Raw genomic sequence first — 16,952 nt, 5'->3', positions numbered from 1 at the left:
CTGGACAGTGAATAAGGAAGACCGGAGTAGAATTGATGCTTTTAAGTTATGGTGTTGGAGGAGAATATTGAAAGTGTCATGGGCTGCCAAAAGAACCAATAGATCTGTTTTGGAAGAAGTGTAGCCAGAGTGCTCCTAAGAGGCCAAGATGGCTAAACTTTGTCTCTCATACTTTGGACATATTGTCAGGACGGAACAGTCACTGGAGAAGGACATCATGTTTGATAAGATGGAGGGTCTGTAAAAAAGAGGAAGACCCCCAATGAGATGGATTGGTCAGGTGGCATCATTGATGGCATCAAATGTGACAGCGGTAGTGAGGTTGGCCCAGGATCAGACATTGTTTCATTCTGCTGTGCATGAGGTCACTATGAGTTGGTTCCGACTCGATGGCACCTGACAACAACAACAGCAGCATGTAGTTACTATGAGCCAGAATCAACTCCATGGTAACAGGTTTTATAGGAGTGGTATTCTCTGGAGAGGGGCAAACATAGTTGTGGTGGACTATAACAGATTGTTTTCTCCCCTGTAACAGGATTAAACATTTCTACCAATGCTGTATTCTGTACATTGCCTTTCTGTAGCAGGAATATACTTTTATGCTCTTTATTTAAGATTGGCACTTGCTTTGACCAATGAAGTATGAGCAGAAATGACATATGCCATTTCTGACCAGATTGTTAATAAGCCATTGCATGTTTCCACCAGACCTCTTGCTGTCCACTCTTCCACAAAAATATTAAGTCCCTGTTGGGAGTTGCTCCGTCAGCTTGGGTTCAAAATGAGAAAACAAATGTATAAGAGCTGTAGCTGCCAAACCACACCCACCAACATGTAATATGAGTCAATTCTGCAAACTGTTGAATTTGATGGTTGTTTGTTACTAAAACCTAGTAATACATATGTTATATAATATTCTTCTGAATCATAAAAAAGTGAACTAGGTTGACAACTGCAATTGCATTTATGCAATACCTTTCAAAGAATAACACCTTAAAAACAATTTATAAACAGATGAAGTGGAGTCATTTCCTTTGTCTTAGTCTTTATAAAAACAACCACTACATGTGTCTGTTGGTGACGTTTTTCAAATTACCAAGGTTCAGCTTCAATGTTTCTACTTTGTCTTCCCCTGGACCATTGAGTTCATATATATTAAGGTAATTTTCATTCTGCGTCTGACTATGTCCCTTGTCTAGACTGAATTCCTAAATGGTGTAGACTAGTACTTCAGGAGTTCTAGTGAGGCACTGTGGGTTATTGCACGGACTGCAAAGTCAGTTTGAAACACAAGTTTTGTGGTTTAAGCTCACCAGCTGCTCCTCGGAAACCCTACACAGGGTCACTGTGTGTTGGAATTGACTCAACAGCACTTAACAACAGTACTTTCCTAAGTTTTTGTGTTTTTTTAATCAGATAAACATGCAGAAAGTCCATGATAAATGTTTAAAGATTGAGTAGCTGAGTGAAACCGAGTGAAGATTAACTGAAAGAATTATCTAACAAACTGTAAGTCCTTCAAATTAATATTATAGGATTTAAATTCTAAATTCTGCCTGATTGTTCTACTGTTCTATAAAACAAGTTCTTTGAACGTGAACATTTAGACCCTATGTTAGAAATGTATTAAATAAATCTCATACAAATACAATCTTCTAGACTTACTCACAGGATACTTTAAGAGAAGTTTTTCTTGGTACTTCTCATAAAAAGTAAAATTATGTTACTCGTAGAATAAAAAAAAACTATTCATAGAAGTTAAATTTTGCTTTAAAATTTAAAGTCACTAAGGCAGTTTGTAAAATATATTTCCTACATATTGCTCTAAATTAAAGCCTAAACATATATCCATGACTAGTGCTTCTTTTATTTTAGGAGGATATGCACTCTCTTGCTAGGCATGCTGTGCTGCTAAATTTTATTTTTAAGCTTATACTAAAGCAAACACAAGCAAGTTATTTGAAATGACGTACCTGTCGACACCAGAGTTTGCGAAATATTTGCAGATAGGCCAAAATCATAAGACACAGTGGTGCCATGTATGTTACCAGAAAGAAACAGATGTGGTACATCTTGGGGTAAATTTCACCTGGAATAAAAAACCAAAGTAGTACAATCTTATATTAACAGAATTTTTAAAAAGATACATCTCTGAGTGTCTTCACTTGAAAGCACTTAAGTACCTTTCAGCATGATTTCAATTGTAAAAAGACTTTCTCCAGAGTTAAATAACTTAAGTACATTATTTAACTTCTTACATTTACTCAGCGTATGTATATACATATGTTGTTGTTGTTATGTGCCATGGAGTCGGTTCTGACTCATAGCGACCTTGTACAGGGTTTCTGAGGCTGTAAATCTTTATGGGGCGCAGAAAGCCTCATCTTTCTCCCGCGGAACAGCTGATAGTTTCGAACTGTTAACCTTACGGTTCACAGTCTGATTCGTAACCACTACACTACCAGAACTCCTTGTATATACATATTTGTTGTGAAGTGCTGTCGAGTCATTTCCGACCCATAGCGACCCTGTTTAGGGTTTCCAAGGAGTAGCTGGTGAGCTTGAACTGCCGACCTTGCAGTTCAAATGGCTTTGCAGTCTGGTGCATTAACCCACAGCGCCACACCAGGACTTCACATACATATAAGTATATATGTATATACATATAAGTGTATATTACATGAGAAATCAAAATTTTAATTAATGTACTCAGAGAGAAATAAATAATTCCTCTTGTAGCGTAGTGGCTACGAATCGGGCTGAGAACCGCAAGGTCAGCAGTTTGAAATTACCAGATGCTCCGCGGGAAAAAGATGAGGCGTTCTGCTCCCGTAAAGATTAACAGTCTTGGAAACCCTGTGCAGGGTCGCTATGAGTCGGAACCGACTCCACGGCACATAACAACAACAACAACAATCTTACCAAAGTCATGTCCCTTTTAGTACCAATTATATCTGGCTATTTAATAAAATTTAATTTAGGTTATCTTATACTTGTATACATAAGCTTTTCAGTGACTAAATATTTAGAAGATAGTTTGTCACTCCTTCTTCCTAGTCTTCAGTATGGATTACATGTCAATGTCAAGAAAACAAAAATCCTCACCACTGGATCAATAAACAACATTCTTATCAATGGAGAAAAGATTGAAGTTGTCAAGGACTTCATTCCTCTTGGATCAACTATCAACACTCATGGAAGCAGCAGTCAAGAAATCAAACGATGTATTACATTAGGCAAATCTGCTGCACAAGATTTTTTAAAGTGTTGAAGAGCAAAGATGTCAGCTTGAGGACTAAGGTGCGCCTGACCCAAGCCATAATCTCATAAGGATGTGAAAGCTGGACAGTGAATAAGGAAGACAGTAGAAGAATTGATGCTTTTGAGTTATGGTGTTAGAGGAGAATATTGAAAGTGCCTGGGCTGCGGAAAGAACCAATAGATCCATTTTGGAAGAAGTGCAGCCAGAATGCTCCTTGGAGGCCAAGATGGCCAAACTTGGTCTCTTATACTTTGGACATATTGTCAGGAGGAACCAGTCACTGGAGAAGTCTATCATGTTTGGTAAGGTGGAGGGTTGGAGAAAAAGAGGAAGACCCCCAATGAGATAGATTGGCCAAGTGGCAGCATTGATGGGCTCAAGCGTGGCAACAGTAGCGAGGTTGGTCCAGGATTGGGCAGTGTTTCGTTCTGCTGTGCATAATGTCGCTATGAGTTGGTGCTGACTCAATGGCACCTAACAACAACAACATACTTGCATTGACATGAATGGACATGAGTCAGCTAAAACCCAATTACTAAAGTTTTTGTTGAAATGGGGAAAAAAATATAAACTCAACTGTTTCCTCACTAGAATATAGCTTCTTTGGGAAATGATATCTATTTGCAGATGTATCTCTAAGCACAAATGTGGAAAAATGATGGAAATATAGATACACCAAGCATTTGATGCTGAGCTTTTCATTGGCTTATCCAAAAATTCTCTTCCATCATGATATGAATATATGTGTGTATGTGTGCATTCCTGTGATTTTAATTTTTGGGTCTTTTTTGTAGTTATTTTTTAAATCCATTATGTACATGGCATTTTTTTCCCTTATATTCATCCTAATTATTATGCATAATTGCCTCTTTGGTTGTGACTTTACTTTACCATCAATGCTATACATGCATGTGAGATCTAGTACAAGTAAACATTTATTAAAGAGCGAATTGATCAATTAAGTCACTATGAGTCAGTACTGACTGGATGGCACCTAACAACAACAACAACTACTGTGGTCTAACATTAATTTTATGGTATTTCCATAATATATCGATTGTTGATTTTCAAAATAAGAAATATTTTCCTTATACTAGTATTTGAATATAACACTGTGGTCTGTTTACCTTTACTGCAATGTGCAATAAGGAACAGAATATAGTCTACCTGAATCCCATGGACATGAAATCCAATAATTTGACATAATTCCAATTGAATGGTAATTTTTTAAAATTCTAAAAATCACGTGCCATTTTAAAATTCTGATATCACTGGCAGTGGTGGTGGTTTCATACTGTTTTTGAGGAATAATGTTATCACTCCCATGTGGATATACAGATATACAGAAACATGGAGGACTAATTATGTGATCAAATGTGTGCTTAAGGCACGTGGGTTTAACCAATAAAAAAATTATGATGATGACTTATCACAGAAGTTAAATTATGATCTAATATTTAATGAATGATAATATATAATATCAATTGAACGCTCATTCATTTATTCTTTTTTTTAAGAAACTTATTGATTGGTTGTTTTTGGTGTTGAGAAGATCCACTATCATTGCAATCGAGTTGATTCCAATACATAGCAACCCAAACAGTCAGTCTCATCATTCTCTTGTGGAGCTGTTGGTGGGTTTGAACTGTCAACCAGTTCAAATCTCCCAACAGTACAGTACTTCTCCTATAGCAAAAATATTCAACAGTTTCTGTAGATATAATTCAGTGATATTGATTAAATTGTTTGAATAAGTGTGCAACCATTGTCATGCTCTTTTTCTGAATAATTTCTCCTTCATTAACACAAACTCACTGCTTACCAGGGTTCCCATCTGACTTTTGAGTGACTGTTTTCCCTTTGATCCCATATAGTTGGATCTTAGATGAGCATATCATTTGAGTGGCTATTTTTGATTTACGGTTTAAAGATTATTTCAGGATGATAGTTTCAGGGTTCCATGGCTTCAGAAAACCTGGCATCCAGGAGAATTTGAACACTTGATTCTTAATCAATATATTTTAAACATGTCTATGAGTTTGATTCTATGGCACACAACAAAAACAAAATGAATTTAATATCTTCCACAATCTTAATTCCATAATCTTGTCTCCATAGTTTGTTGACTTCAATAATCTCCTAATTCTTCCTCCTATAATTCTGTCTTCCTCCTTTCTTGGGTAGATGCTATAATCTTCAAAAAGGCTAGCAGGGAGCATGAGCTGCTAGGCGGTCAGTATAGGACACCAATTTAAGGTGCATTTTCAGTCTCTCTCTTGGTAAGGCGGCTCATCAGTCTCTAACTTCCTTTCAAGTTTATCCTGCAAAACAGGTCAGTTCATAAAAAGCGATATAATCCAAACAGCCAGACTGGAGAAATAACAAACCAACCTTTCCCTTTGAAGTGTAACAGCCTGAGAAGCATTTGGTGGGATAATTTCAAAGGAATTGGAAGGTGACCTCAGCACTTCCCAAGCACCTGAGTGGCTTTGAACTTTTATTTGTTTTGAAGACGGTGTCACATGAGCTTCCCACTTAAAAATATACCTTTGAAGTTTAGATATCTGTGAAGCCCTGATATCTGTACTAAAATGAGTGGGTGAAAGAAGGTAGATTTGAAAGGTAACTAATTTTTTTTTTCTTTTTTTAACATGCAGCTATGGATGTTTTAACAATTTGGAGGCTTAAAGAGATGTGAGAGAAAGCTTAAGTTGTGGTTGATGTATCTATAAATATTTGGGAAAATATGTAAATATACAACTGCTTCATAAATACATACTATTATAATGACCACCCATAAAAAAAAAAGTTGATCAAGCAAAATTATACTTACAAGCTAGGTTACATTGTTTTCATAAAGAGTTTATTATAGATATTAGGGAAACATGACAGTCTTAAATTTATTATTGCAGTCTTTGAGTCTAAGCTCAGTGATAATTATATAACAACATTTTCCATTGTAAAAAGACTCCTTGTAATTGATGAGCAATGTCTTCAATTTTTAAGACATTTTTATGTAACCTAAAATGTAGTTAAGGGGCTCTGGTAGCATTGTGGTTATGAATCAGGTTGCTGTCTCAGTGTCAACAGTTTGAGACTACCAGCGGTTCCATGGGAGAAAGATGAGGCTTTCTGCTCCTGTAATGATTTACAGCCTCGGAAACCCTATGCAGGGTTGCTATGAGTCAGAACCAACTCCACGGCACATAGCAAGTAAGAAAACTGTAGTTCTGGTGGTTCGGTGGTTACAGAACTCAGCTGCTCACCAAAAGGACGGTAAATCCAAACCACTCGATGAGAGAAAAATGTAGCAGTCTGCTTCCATAGAGATCACCGTCTAAGAAACCCTATGTGGCTGATCTACTCTGTCTTTTAGGTTCACTATAGTCATAACTGATTTAACAGCAATGGGTTTAGTTTTAGAATATGGCTTCATAAAATTTATTCCACTTTAGCATTGCCAAAATAAGGAAAAAGTATTTTAAAGATTGGCAACTATTATTTAGTCTCTACCCAACTGATGAATAGTCACAATTCAAATAAAGTCTTGGATATTAATATGTATCAAACCAACGAACAGGAAAGTAATGTGGATCTTTTTAAGTCTTTGAAATCAGATATAAGAGAATTATGCTATATGTTAAATATTGTTGTTAAGTGCTGTTGAATTGGTTCTGACTCACAGCGACCCTGTGTAGGGTTTCTGAGGAGCGGTGAGTAAGCTTGAACTGATGACCTTGTGGTTGAAACTAACCTTGCAAAATAGGCATAAATTAATTTCCATCAGATGAATTCAGGTTAATTGTTCAGTTAACACATTAATCTAATCATTTTAAATTCTGTAAACCTGTTCTTCTTTATGCTTAACTTAAAGGGGGTTGAATGGATAAATTAATTAAAACTGATTTTTCAAATGTTCAGTTTGAACTATCCTTTCAAAGTATGAGTTCATTAAAGTTTACCAACATCTTCATATGTTTTATTATCTTTTTCAAAATAATTTTTATATTCTTATTCATATACATCATATGTTTACATAACCTTTAAACTTCATAACGGTCAGATACCATAATTACTTTAACTGGGAAAAAGGGTTCCATTTTTTTCAGACCATCAAAGATCTAAGAGGAGAAATCTTTTAGGTTCCGTAAATCTTGACTGCCCAGAACAATTTTTGACAAACACTACATGCTTATTAAACAGGATGGATGAATAAATAATGAGACAGCTATGTATTTGACTAAAGAGTGCAAAAAGAGAGGAGCTTATTCTCAAACATTGTTTGTTTCTGTGAAAAATGTTTTTACAAAGCATGCAAACAACAGAGTGTGGATATAATTCTTGAGCAATTAAAATGTTTTAGAAATTTGGATTGATGTGATGGAACCACATGATAAACATATAAAAGAGACACATTTGTAACGATCATTAAAATAAATATCAAGATGCTTTACCTTTTGTCCATTCTTGTGTCTAGTGCATCTTTCAGAAGTTATGGTTTACAGTGTTTATTTTGAAGATGCCATAGGCAACAGTGAATACAATGCATTTCAGAAACCATTTATCTATAAACTGTTTCATACTTGTGGTAGTGCTTTCAGTAAAACAAGAGCTCTGAATTAATTTACACCATGCAAGGGACAACATATGCAGGACTGTCCCATCTCTGATTTGATAGATGTAGACCAACTGACCACTTTGCTTACTAACTGTAAGACAATTATGATACCAATTTTTATTTTATGGCTGAATTATTTATTAAATTTAAGATTAAGGTAACAGATGAAGGTAATGAATTAACCTCAAATACAAAATATTTCACATAAAAAAAGCTTTAATCATATTAAATTGCAATTGACCTTTAAACATTCTTAAGCTTTAGAGTGCTGATACTATAAAGTACAACTCCATGTTTTTTTAAATTTGTGGCTGCTATACATAGTAGCATAGTGGTTACGAATTGGGCTGCGAACCACAAGGTCAGCAGTTCGAAATTACCAGCTGTTCTGGGGAAAAAAGATGTGGCTTTCTGCTCCCGTAAAGATTTACAGTCTTGGAAAACCTGTACAGGGTAGCTATGAGTCAGAACTGACTCCACTGCACATAACAACAACATACATATGTCCAAGTTCTAACATTTTATATTGCACATGGACTTACGTTGTTGTTAAGTGCCATGGAATTGGCTCCAACTCATATCGACCCTGTGTAGGCTTTCCAAGATGTGGTTAGTGAGTTTGAACTGCCAACCTCATGGTTTTGAACTGACCTCGCTGTCCAGTGCTTCATCTCACAGCACCACACCAGGACTCCTTATGGACGTACGGTGGTGCTGGTTGTGGTGGTGTGCCATGGAGTCAGTTGTTGTTGTTAAGTGCCGTCGATTCAATTCTAACCCATGTCGACCCTGTATAGCGTTTCCAAGGAGCAGCTGGTGAGCTTGAACCACCAACCTTGCAGTTTAAACAGTTTTGCAGTCTGGCGCATTAACCCACAGTGCCACACCAGGACTCCTTGGAGCTGGTTATTGTTGTTGTTGTTATGTACCATGGAGTCGGTTCCGACTCATAGCGACCCTGTACAGGGTTTCCGAGGCTGTAAATCTTTACGGGAGTAGAAAGCCTCATCTTTCTCCTGTGGAACAGCTGGTAGTTTTGAACTGCTGACCTTGTGTTTCACAGCCCGAGTCGTAACCACTACGCTACCAGGGTTCCTTTGGAGCCGGTTAGATAACCTGAGCTAGTAGGTCTCATGATATATACAAATCATTATAGAAAACTAAATGTATGATGAGCCAAATGATAACCGCCTGCTTTGAGTTGCTTTATGTTCTTCTTGAAAATATTAAAGGTTAACAACTCCACATAATATTTAAAAAGCTAATTTTATAGATTTTATGTTTAATTTCATGGATGATCAACTTAACTCAATATCATTTTAATTCTAGCCATTATAAACATTTAAAGTAATTATGGGCTATTACAAAATCACTTTCAAATAGATTTTCTAAATGACTTCTGAAAGCTGAGTTTAGATTTTTAGGTATTCAACAGTAATTGCTTACTTTAGGAACATATTCATGTTTTTTGTTATTGTTAGGTGCTGTTGAATCAATTCTGAATCCTAGTGACCCTATGCACAACAGAATGAAACACTGCATGGTACTGTAACATCCTCACAATTGTTGTTACAATTGCTTGAGCCCATTGCTGCTGCCACGGTGCCAATTCACCTCATTGTGGGTCTTTCTCTTTTCTGCTGATCCTTCACTTTACTGAGCATAATGTCCTTCTCCAGAGACGAATCCCTATGTTTGACGTATGATACACAAGACGAAATCTCGCCATCCTTACCTCCAAGGAGCATTCTGGTTGTACCTCTTCTAACACAGACCTGTTTGTTCTTCTGACAGTCCATGGTACTTTCGATTTTCTTTGCCCACTTCACAGTTCAAATACACCAGTTCTTCTATGGTCTTCCTTATTAATTGTCCAACTTTCACATGCATGTGAGACAACTGAAACTACCATGACTTGGGTCAGGTGCACCTTAGTCCTCAAACTGATACCTTTGATCTTGAACACTTAAAGAGCTCTTTTGCAGATTTGACTAATGCAATACGTCGTTTGATATTTTGGCTGCTGCTTCCATGAGTGTTGATGGTGGTTCCAAGCAAAATGAAGTCTTTGATAACTTCAATATCTTCTCCATTTATCATGATGTTATTTATTGGTTCAGTGGTGAGGATATTTGTTTTCTTTACATTGAGGTCTAATTCACACTTAAGGCTGTGGTCTTTGACACTCATAAATAAATATTTTCAGTCCTCTTTGCTTCCAAAAAGCAAGGTAGCATCATCTGCATAATGCAGATTTTTAAAGTGACTTCCTCAAATCCTGATGCCATGTTCTTCTTAAAATCTGACTTCTTTGATTATTTGCTCAGCATACACATCGAATATTAGGAAAGGTGTGCACTAGGTTATATTTTTTTCACCATACTTATTAAATCCATATGCTGAGCAAATAATCTGAGATACTGGATTATATGAAGAAAAATGTGGTAGCAAGATTGGAGGAAGACTCATTAACAACCTGTGATATGAAGATTATACAATTTACCTTGCTAAAAGCAAAGAGGACTTAAAATACTTACTGATGAAGATCAAAGACCACAGCCTTCAGTATGGATTGCACCTCAATGTAAAGTAACAAAAATCTTCACCACTGGACCAATAAATAACATCATAATAAATTGAGAAAAGATTGAAGTTATCAAAGATTTCATTTTGCTTGGATAAACCATCAACACTCATTGAAACAGCAGTTAAGAAATCAAATGACATATTTCATTAGGCAAAACTGCTGCACAAGACCTCTTTAAGTGTTGAAGAGAAACTATGTCAGTTTGAAGACTAAGGTGCACCTGACTGAAGCTAAGGTATTTTCAATAACCTCATATGCATATGAAAGTTGGGCAATGAATAAGGAAGACCATAGTGGAATTGATGCATTTGAGCTATGATGTTAGAGGAGAATATTAAAAGTACCATGGACTTCCAAAATAATTAACCAGTCTGTGTTGGAAGAAGTACAGCCAGAATGCCCCTGGAAGCCAGGATGGCGAGACTTCATCTCTCATACTTCAGACATATTATCAGGAAGGCCCAGTCCCTAGTGATGGATATCATATTTGGTAAAGTGGAGCATCAGAGAAAAGGCGAAGAATCCCAATGAGATGGATTGGCACTGTGGCAGCAGCTATCCACACACACGTAGCAACCATTGTGAGGTTGGTGCAGGAATGGGCAGTGTTTCATTCTGTTGTGCATAAGTTCTCTATGAGTCGGTATTTACTCAATGGCACCTAACAACAACATACATATTCAACAAGTATGGTGAAAGAATTCAGTGCTGGTGCATATTTTTCCTGATCTTAAACAATTCAGTATCCCTTTGTTCTGTTCAAGCAGCTGCCTCTTGGTCTATATACAGCTTCCGTATGTGCACGATCAAATGTTCTAGAATATCCCGTCTTCACTATTTTAGCCACAGCTTGTCATGACCTACACAGTTGAAAGACTTTGCATAGTTAATAAAGCACAAATAAACATCTTTCTGGTATTTTATTCTTTGCTTTCAGCCAAGATTCACCTGATATCAACAATGTTCCATGGCTTCTTCTGAATCTCATCCTCTTATAAATCTTTCTACCAGTTCCCTACCAATGTACTGCTATAGTCATTTTTTAATTATCTTCCACAAAATTTTACTTGCCTATGATACTAAGGAGCTCTGGTAGCGTAGTGGTTACGAATCGGGCTGCCAACCTTAAGGTCAGCGGTTCAAAACTACCAGCTGCACCGCGGGAGAAAGATGAGGCTTTCTACTCCCGTAAAGATTTACACCCTCGGAAACCCTATACAGGGTCGCTATGGGTCGAAAACGACTCGATGGCACATAACAACAACAAATAATACTAATGAAACTGGCTGATGATTTCTATATTCCTTTGTGTCACCTCTCTGTTGAAAGGGTACACACATGGATTTCTTCTAATCAGTTGGCCAGGTAGCTGCCTTCTAAACTTAGCATAGATGAGTGAGCACCTCCAGTGATGCACCAGACTGTTGGAAGATTTCAATTTGTATTCTGTCAATTATTGTAACCTTAGTTTTCATCAGAGCCTTCAGTGTAGCTCACAGTTCAACCTTTAGAACCATTGGTTGATCATATGCTACCTCTTGAAATGGTTGAACATCGACCATTTCTTTTTGGTACAGTCACTTGGTGTATACCTTTACTCTTGTTTTGATGCAGTTTGCACTATTCAATGTTTTCTCATGTTGTTGTTAAGTGCCATTGAGTTAGTTCTGACTCATAGCAACCCTGTATAGAGCTTTGAAGAAGCGGCTGGTGAGTTTGAACTGCTGACTTTGTGGTTCAAACCTACTTTGCAGTCCAGCGCATTAACCCACAGCACCACACCATGGCGCCTATAGAATTCTTCAATATTACAAGCCAGGTTTGAATAAAGGAGCTCTGGTAGCATAGTGGTTATGAGTCAGCTGCTAACTTCAAGGTCAGCAATTCGAAACTACCAGCTGTTCCACGGTAGAAAGATGAGGCTTTGTTCTCTCATAAAGATTTACAGCCTTGGAAACCCTGTGCAGAATCACTATGAGCCAGAACTGACTCCACACCACACCACACCACACCACACCACCATGTATTCTTCAATTATTTCCACTTGAGAAACGCTAAGTGTGTTCTTCCTTTTTGGTTTTCTAACTCTAGATATTTGCACATGTCATAATAAAAATTGATTTGTCTTCTTGAGCTGACCTTTTGTTAAGCTCTTTTACTTCCTGATTTCTTCCATCATGCATCTCTGAGCTGAAGAGCAAGTTTCAGAATCTCTTCTGACATGTATGTTGATATTTCCTTTCTTTCCTGTCCTTTTAATGACCTTTTGTTTTCTCCCTGTATAATGTTCCTATGTCATTCCACAGCTCTTCTGGTCTTTGGTCATTAGTGTCTAATGCATCAAATATGTTCCTGATATGGTCTCTAAATTCAGGTGGGATATGTTCAAGGTTATATTTTGGCTCTAGAGGACTTGTTTAAATTTTCTTCAGCTTTAGCCTGAACTTGCATATGAGCAATTGATGGTCTCTTCTAGTCTGCCTGTGAACTTGTTTTAGCTGATGATATGGAGTTTTTCTACTGCCTTCCCATACATGTAATCAGTTGGATTCCTGTATGTTCTATCTGGTGAGGTCCATGTGTATATTTGCATCTTTTGTTTTTTTAAAAAGGCATTTGCAATGAATATGTCATTGGTTTTGCAAAATTGTATCATGTGATCTCCAGCATCATTTCTATTACCAAGACCATATTTTCCAACTACTGATCTTTCCTCTTTGTTTCCAACCTTTGCATTCCAGTCACCAGTAAGTATCAATCCATCTTGATTGCATGTTTGATCCATTTCAGACTAAAGAAGTCGGTAGAAGTCTTCAATTTCATCTGGATTTAGTGTTTGGTGTATAAATATGAATTTATAATGGTATTAATATAAATATAATGGTATTACTGATCTGCTTTGTCAGTGTGTGGATATTATTTTATCACAGACAGAATTTTATTTCAAGATAGATCTTGCAATGTTCATTTTGATGATTAATGAGATGCCATTCCTCTTGAATTTGTTGTTCATGATATCATAAACCATATAGATTGGCAGATTCAAAATGATCAACACCAATCTATTTTAGTTCACAAATACCTATGATGGACTCCTAGTGTGGTGCTGTAGGATCAGCATTGGACTGTGAACCACATGGTTGGCAGTTCAAGCCCACCAGCTACTTACCTCAGAAACACTACACAGGGTCGCTATGAGTTTGAACCAACTCAATGGCATTAACAATAATATCAGTGATGCCTAGGATAACAATCTTTATATGTTCCACTTCATTTTTGACAACTTCAAATTTTGCTAGATTCATACTTTGTACATTTCATGTTCTGATTATTTATGGATGTTTGCAACTCTTTCTCCTTATTTTGAGTTGTGCCCCATCAGCAAATGAAGGTCTCAAAAGCTCTACTACATTTGCCCATCATGGTCAACTCTCCTTTGAAGAGGCAACTCTTCTCCAGTCTCATTTCCAATGCCTTTAAATATGAGATGCTAATCTTCTGACATTATATATGACAATAATTTGGCACTGTGCATCATGTTTTCATCTTCTAGCACTGTATCTAACAATTTTCCTCTGCAATTCATACATTTTTTAGTGGCTACACATTCAGAGATAATCTGCCCCTCTTTCTTCCTACTCTTAGTCTGGGAAGCTCTGGTGAAGCCTGTCCACCATATGTGACCCTGATGGTATTTAAAATACCGGTGGCATAGCTTCCAGAATCACAGCAACATTCAAGTCACCACAGTATAACAAATTGACAAATGAATGCTGGCATATTCATGCTAGATTTAGTTAATAAATACTAGAGGTAATAATGAGCTTATCTATACACATCCATTTCCCAAAGTAGCTAGAATATAATATGGCTATTTACCTCATTAGAATAACTATCAGGATTCCAAAACTTTGCAATCTTTTTGTTAATTGGGGTTAATAGTATTTATTTAGTCTATCAGGCCAATGCAAAAGACAGAAGAAAAAAAAAGTTTATAAAAGCAGTCTATAAACTTTACCAATGAATCAAATTAACAAAACACTTTATAGAAAATGCTACTGATTTTGCAGTCAGTTGAAAATTAGTGATGTATTTGAATTATGGTGTTGGCAAACAACATTAAATATATCATGGACTTACAAATCTGTCTTCGAAGAAGTACAGCTAGACTTTTCCTTAGGAGTGATGGTCATTAGACTTTGTCTTACATACTTTGGATGCATAATCAGAGGGACCAGTCCATTGAGGAGGACATGGTACTTGGGAAAGTAGAGTACCAGAGGAAGACCCTTAATGAGGTGGATTGACATAGTGACTGCACCAATGAGCTCAAGCATTATACCATTAGGCAATGTTTCATTCTATTGTCCGTGGGGTCACTATGTGTCAGAAACAACTCTGCTTGAACTTAAAGAATCCCAATTTTTTGTGTCGGAAGCTTTAGATCTATATGCACTTGTTGTCTCATAATTTTGTACAATAAGTTAGTCTCTTTAGGCCTACTTATGAATGGAGTAAATGAGTATGAGCATAAGATCTTTAGGCTGTTTCCAGATATAACCCATGGCAAATGAACTGCAAGAAATACTTCACCAGCTGTTCCCAGTCCACCTTTCTAAACTCAGTTCTGTAGACTGCCTGACCTTACATATCAGCAACTCCAAGTTTGGATTGCTTGCATTCTTTTTCAAGGTGTAGTCCCATTGTATGGATTTGTCCTTTCCTAGGACAAGCCCTTTCCTCTTCCTTGCCTAGAGAAGACCAGCTCATTCTTGAATGCTTTTCTGAAATCTTAAGAAACCTGCAAACTTTAGCTAAAGAGGCCAGAACGGAATTTATTCTATCATTTGTATTTGTAGCATTTTGTATATGTTGTTGTTGTTGTTGTTATGTGCCATGGAGTGGGTTCCAACTCATAGTGACCCTGTACAGGGTTTCCAAGGCTGTAAATCTTTATGGGAGCAGAAAGCCTCATCATTCTCCCACGGAACAGCTGGTAGTTTCGAACTGCTGACCTTGCAGTTCGCAGCCTGATTCGTAACCACTATGCTACCAGAGCTCCTTTTTGTATATGTAAGTGTATTAAAATATTAATAACACTATAAATAGTTGTCTATTTGCCTTATATTCTCACTATGTAGGTGTGTTCCCTTAGGCAAAATCTGTTTCTCTTCAGGTAATGACAATAATTGGCATATCCTAAGTTCAGGAGCCCTGGTGTGACGCTGTGAGTTAATGTACCAGACTGCAAAGCCATTTGAACTGCAAGGTTGGTGGGTCAAGCTCACCAGCTGCTCATTGGAAACCCTATACAGGGTCACTATGGGTCAGAACTGACTCAACGGCACTTCACAACAACAAAGTACTCAAGATATTGTCAGAATATTAAATAAATAGGATTTCAGACACTTCAGAAACATTCCTACCATTCTGGAAGTTTCTATTCATTTTGTTTGATCTTCCCTGTTTGTGGAGAAATTCATGTAATTTCCAGTAAAAAAATTACAATGTTAGAAAGGAGACCAATGTCCAAAAAAAAGCAAAGGGGCTTTAAAAAAAAGAGGGATATAGAGTGTTTTAGGTAGTAGTTATGCAAATTAAAATTGGCCAGTTAGTACAGATATTTTGAGAATATATGAAATAATCTCAATCTATTTTAAATTTTAAGTTGCCATTGTTGTTGTTGTGTTAAGTGTTGTCAAGTAGATTCTGAGTCACAGTGACCCTATATAGGGTTTCCGAGGAGTGGCTGGTGGGTTTAAACCACCAGCTTGAAGTTCAAACAAACCTTGTGGCCCATTTTTTCTCTTACAGTGCCACACCCAGACTCCTAAATTGCCATAGTAAAAGCATATTGTACCTAATTTTTCATATACTGACTTTTTCTCTTTGCAGTGTTCCCAGTACAAGTAACATGTAGGAATTACCATAAAATCAAAGATTCAAATACTGGAAAACATTATATTTACAATCTTAAAGATTTTAAGAAAAAACTAAAAACCAAATCTGAACTGTGGAATAATTTCAACCTTTTGTATATGGCTTTTATGATTCATCATTAATTATTAATAAACATAAGTGATTGTCTTTCTAAAAAATGCCAATGCTTTTTTAGTGTACAAATTCCCTAAATGCCAGCCATCGCTATATACTTCTTGTTGTTTTTGTAAGTGCCATCTAGTCCGCTCCATCTCGTAGCTACCCTGTATAGGGTTTCCAAGGAGCTGTTGTTGAATTTGAACCCACTGAGAGATTAAATTCTTTTTCTTGAACAGACCAGATTCTATTTCCTATGATTTCATGTGATAATTTTCTAACTAGTGTATTTTATGCAAAAATGCAAGGCTATTTTATTTTTCTTCCTACTTTTTGCTGTGCCCATATCTAGGTCATCAACAGGCATCTGTAGATGTGTTCTCACTATTCATACAGAAAACCTCAATGACTGCTGGGAGTTATGAGACACAAGATCGCAATGCCTC

At 36.8% G+C, this 16,952-nt stretch overlaps 1 protein-coding gene across 2 annotated transcripts in view; it reads right to left on the bottom strand.

Moving 5' to 3' along the window:
• Window positions 1-16,952, bottom strand: part of HCRTR2 (hypocretin (orexin) receptor 2) — a 159,896-nt gene that overhangs the window by 31,012 nt on the left and 111,932 nt on the right. For both annotated transcript variants that reach the window (XM_006835726.1, XM_006835727.1), the window contains exon 4: window positions 1,977-2,092. In XM_006835726.1, the coding sequence (XP_006835789.1) occupies window positions 1,977-2,092 (116 nt within the window). The remainder of the gene's footprint in view (window positions 1-1,976; window positions 2,093-16,952) is intronic.

Source organism: Chrysochloris asiatica, unplaced genomic scaffold (genome assembly GCF_000296735.1).
Source record: "Chrysochloris asiatica unplaced genomic scaffold, ChrAsi1.0 scaffold00019, whole genome shotgun sequence".
Taxonomy (NCBI): Eukaryota; Metazoa; Chordata; class Mammalia; order Afrosoricida; family Chrysochloridae; genus Chrysochloris; species Chrysochloris asiatica.
This window is presented reverse-complemented; position numbering and strand designations above follow the sequence as displayed.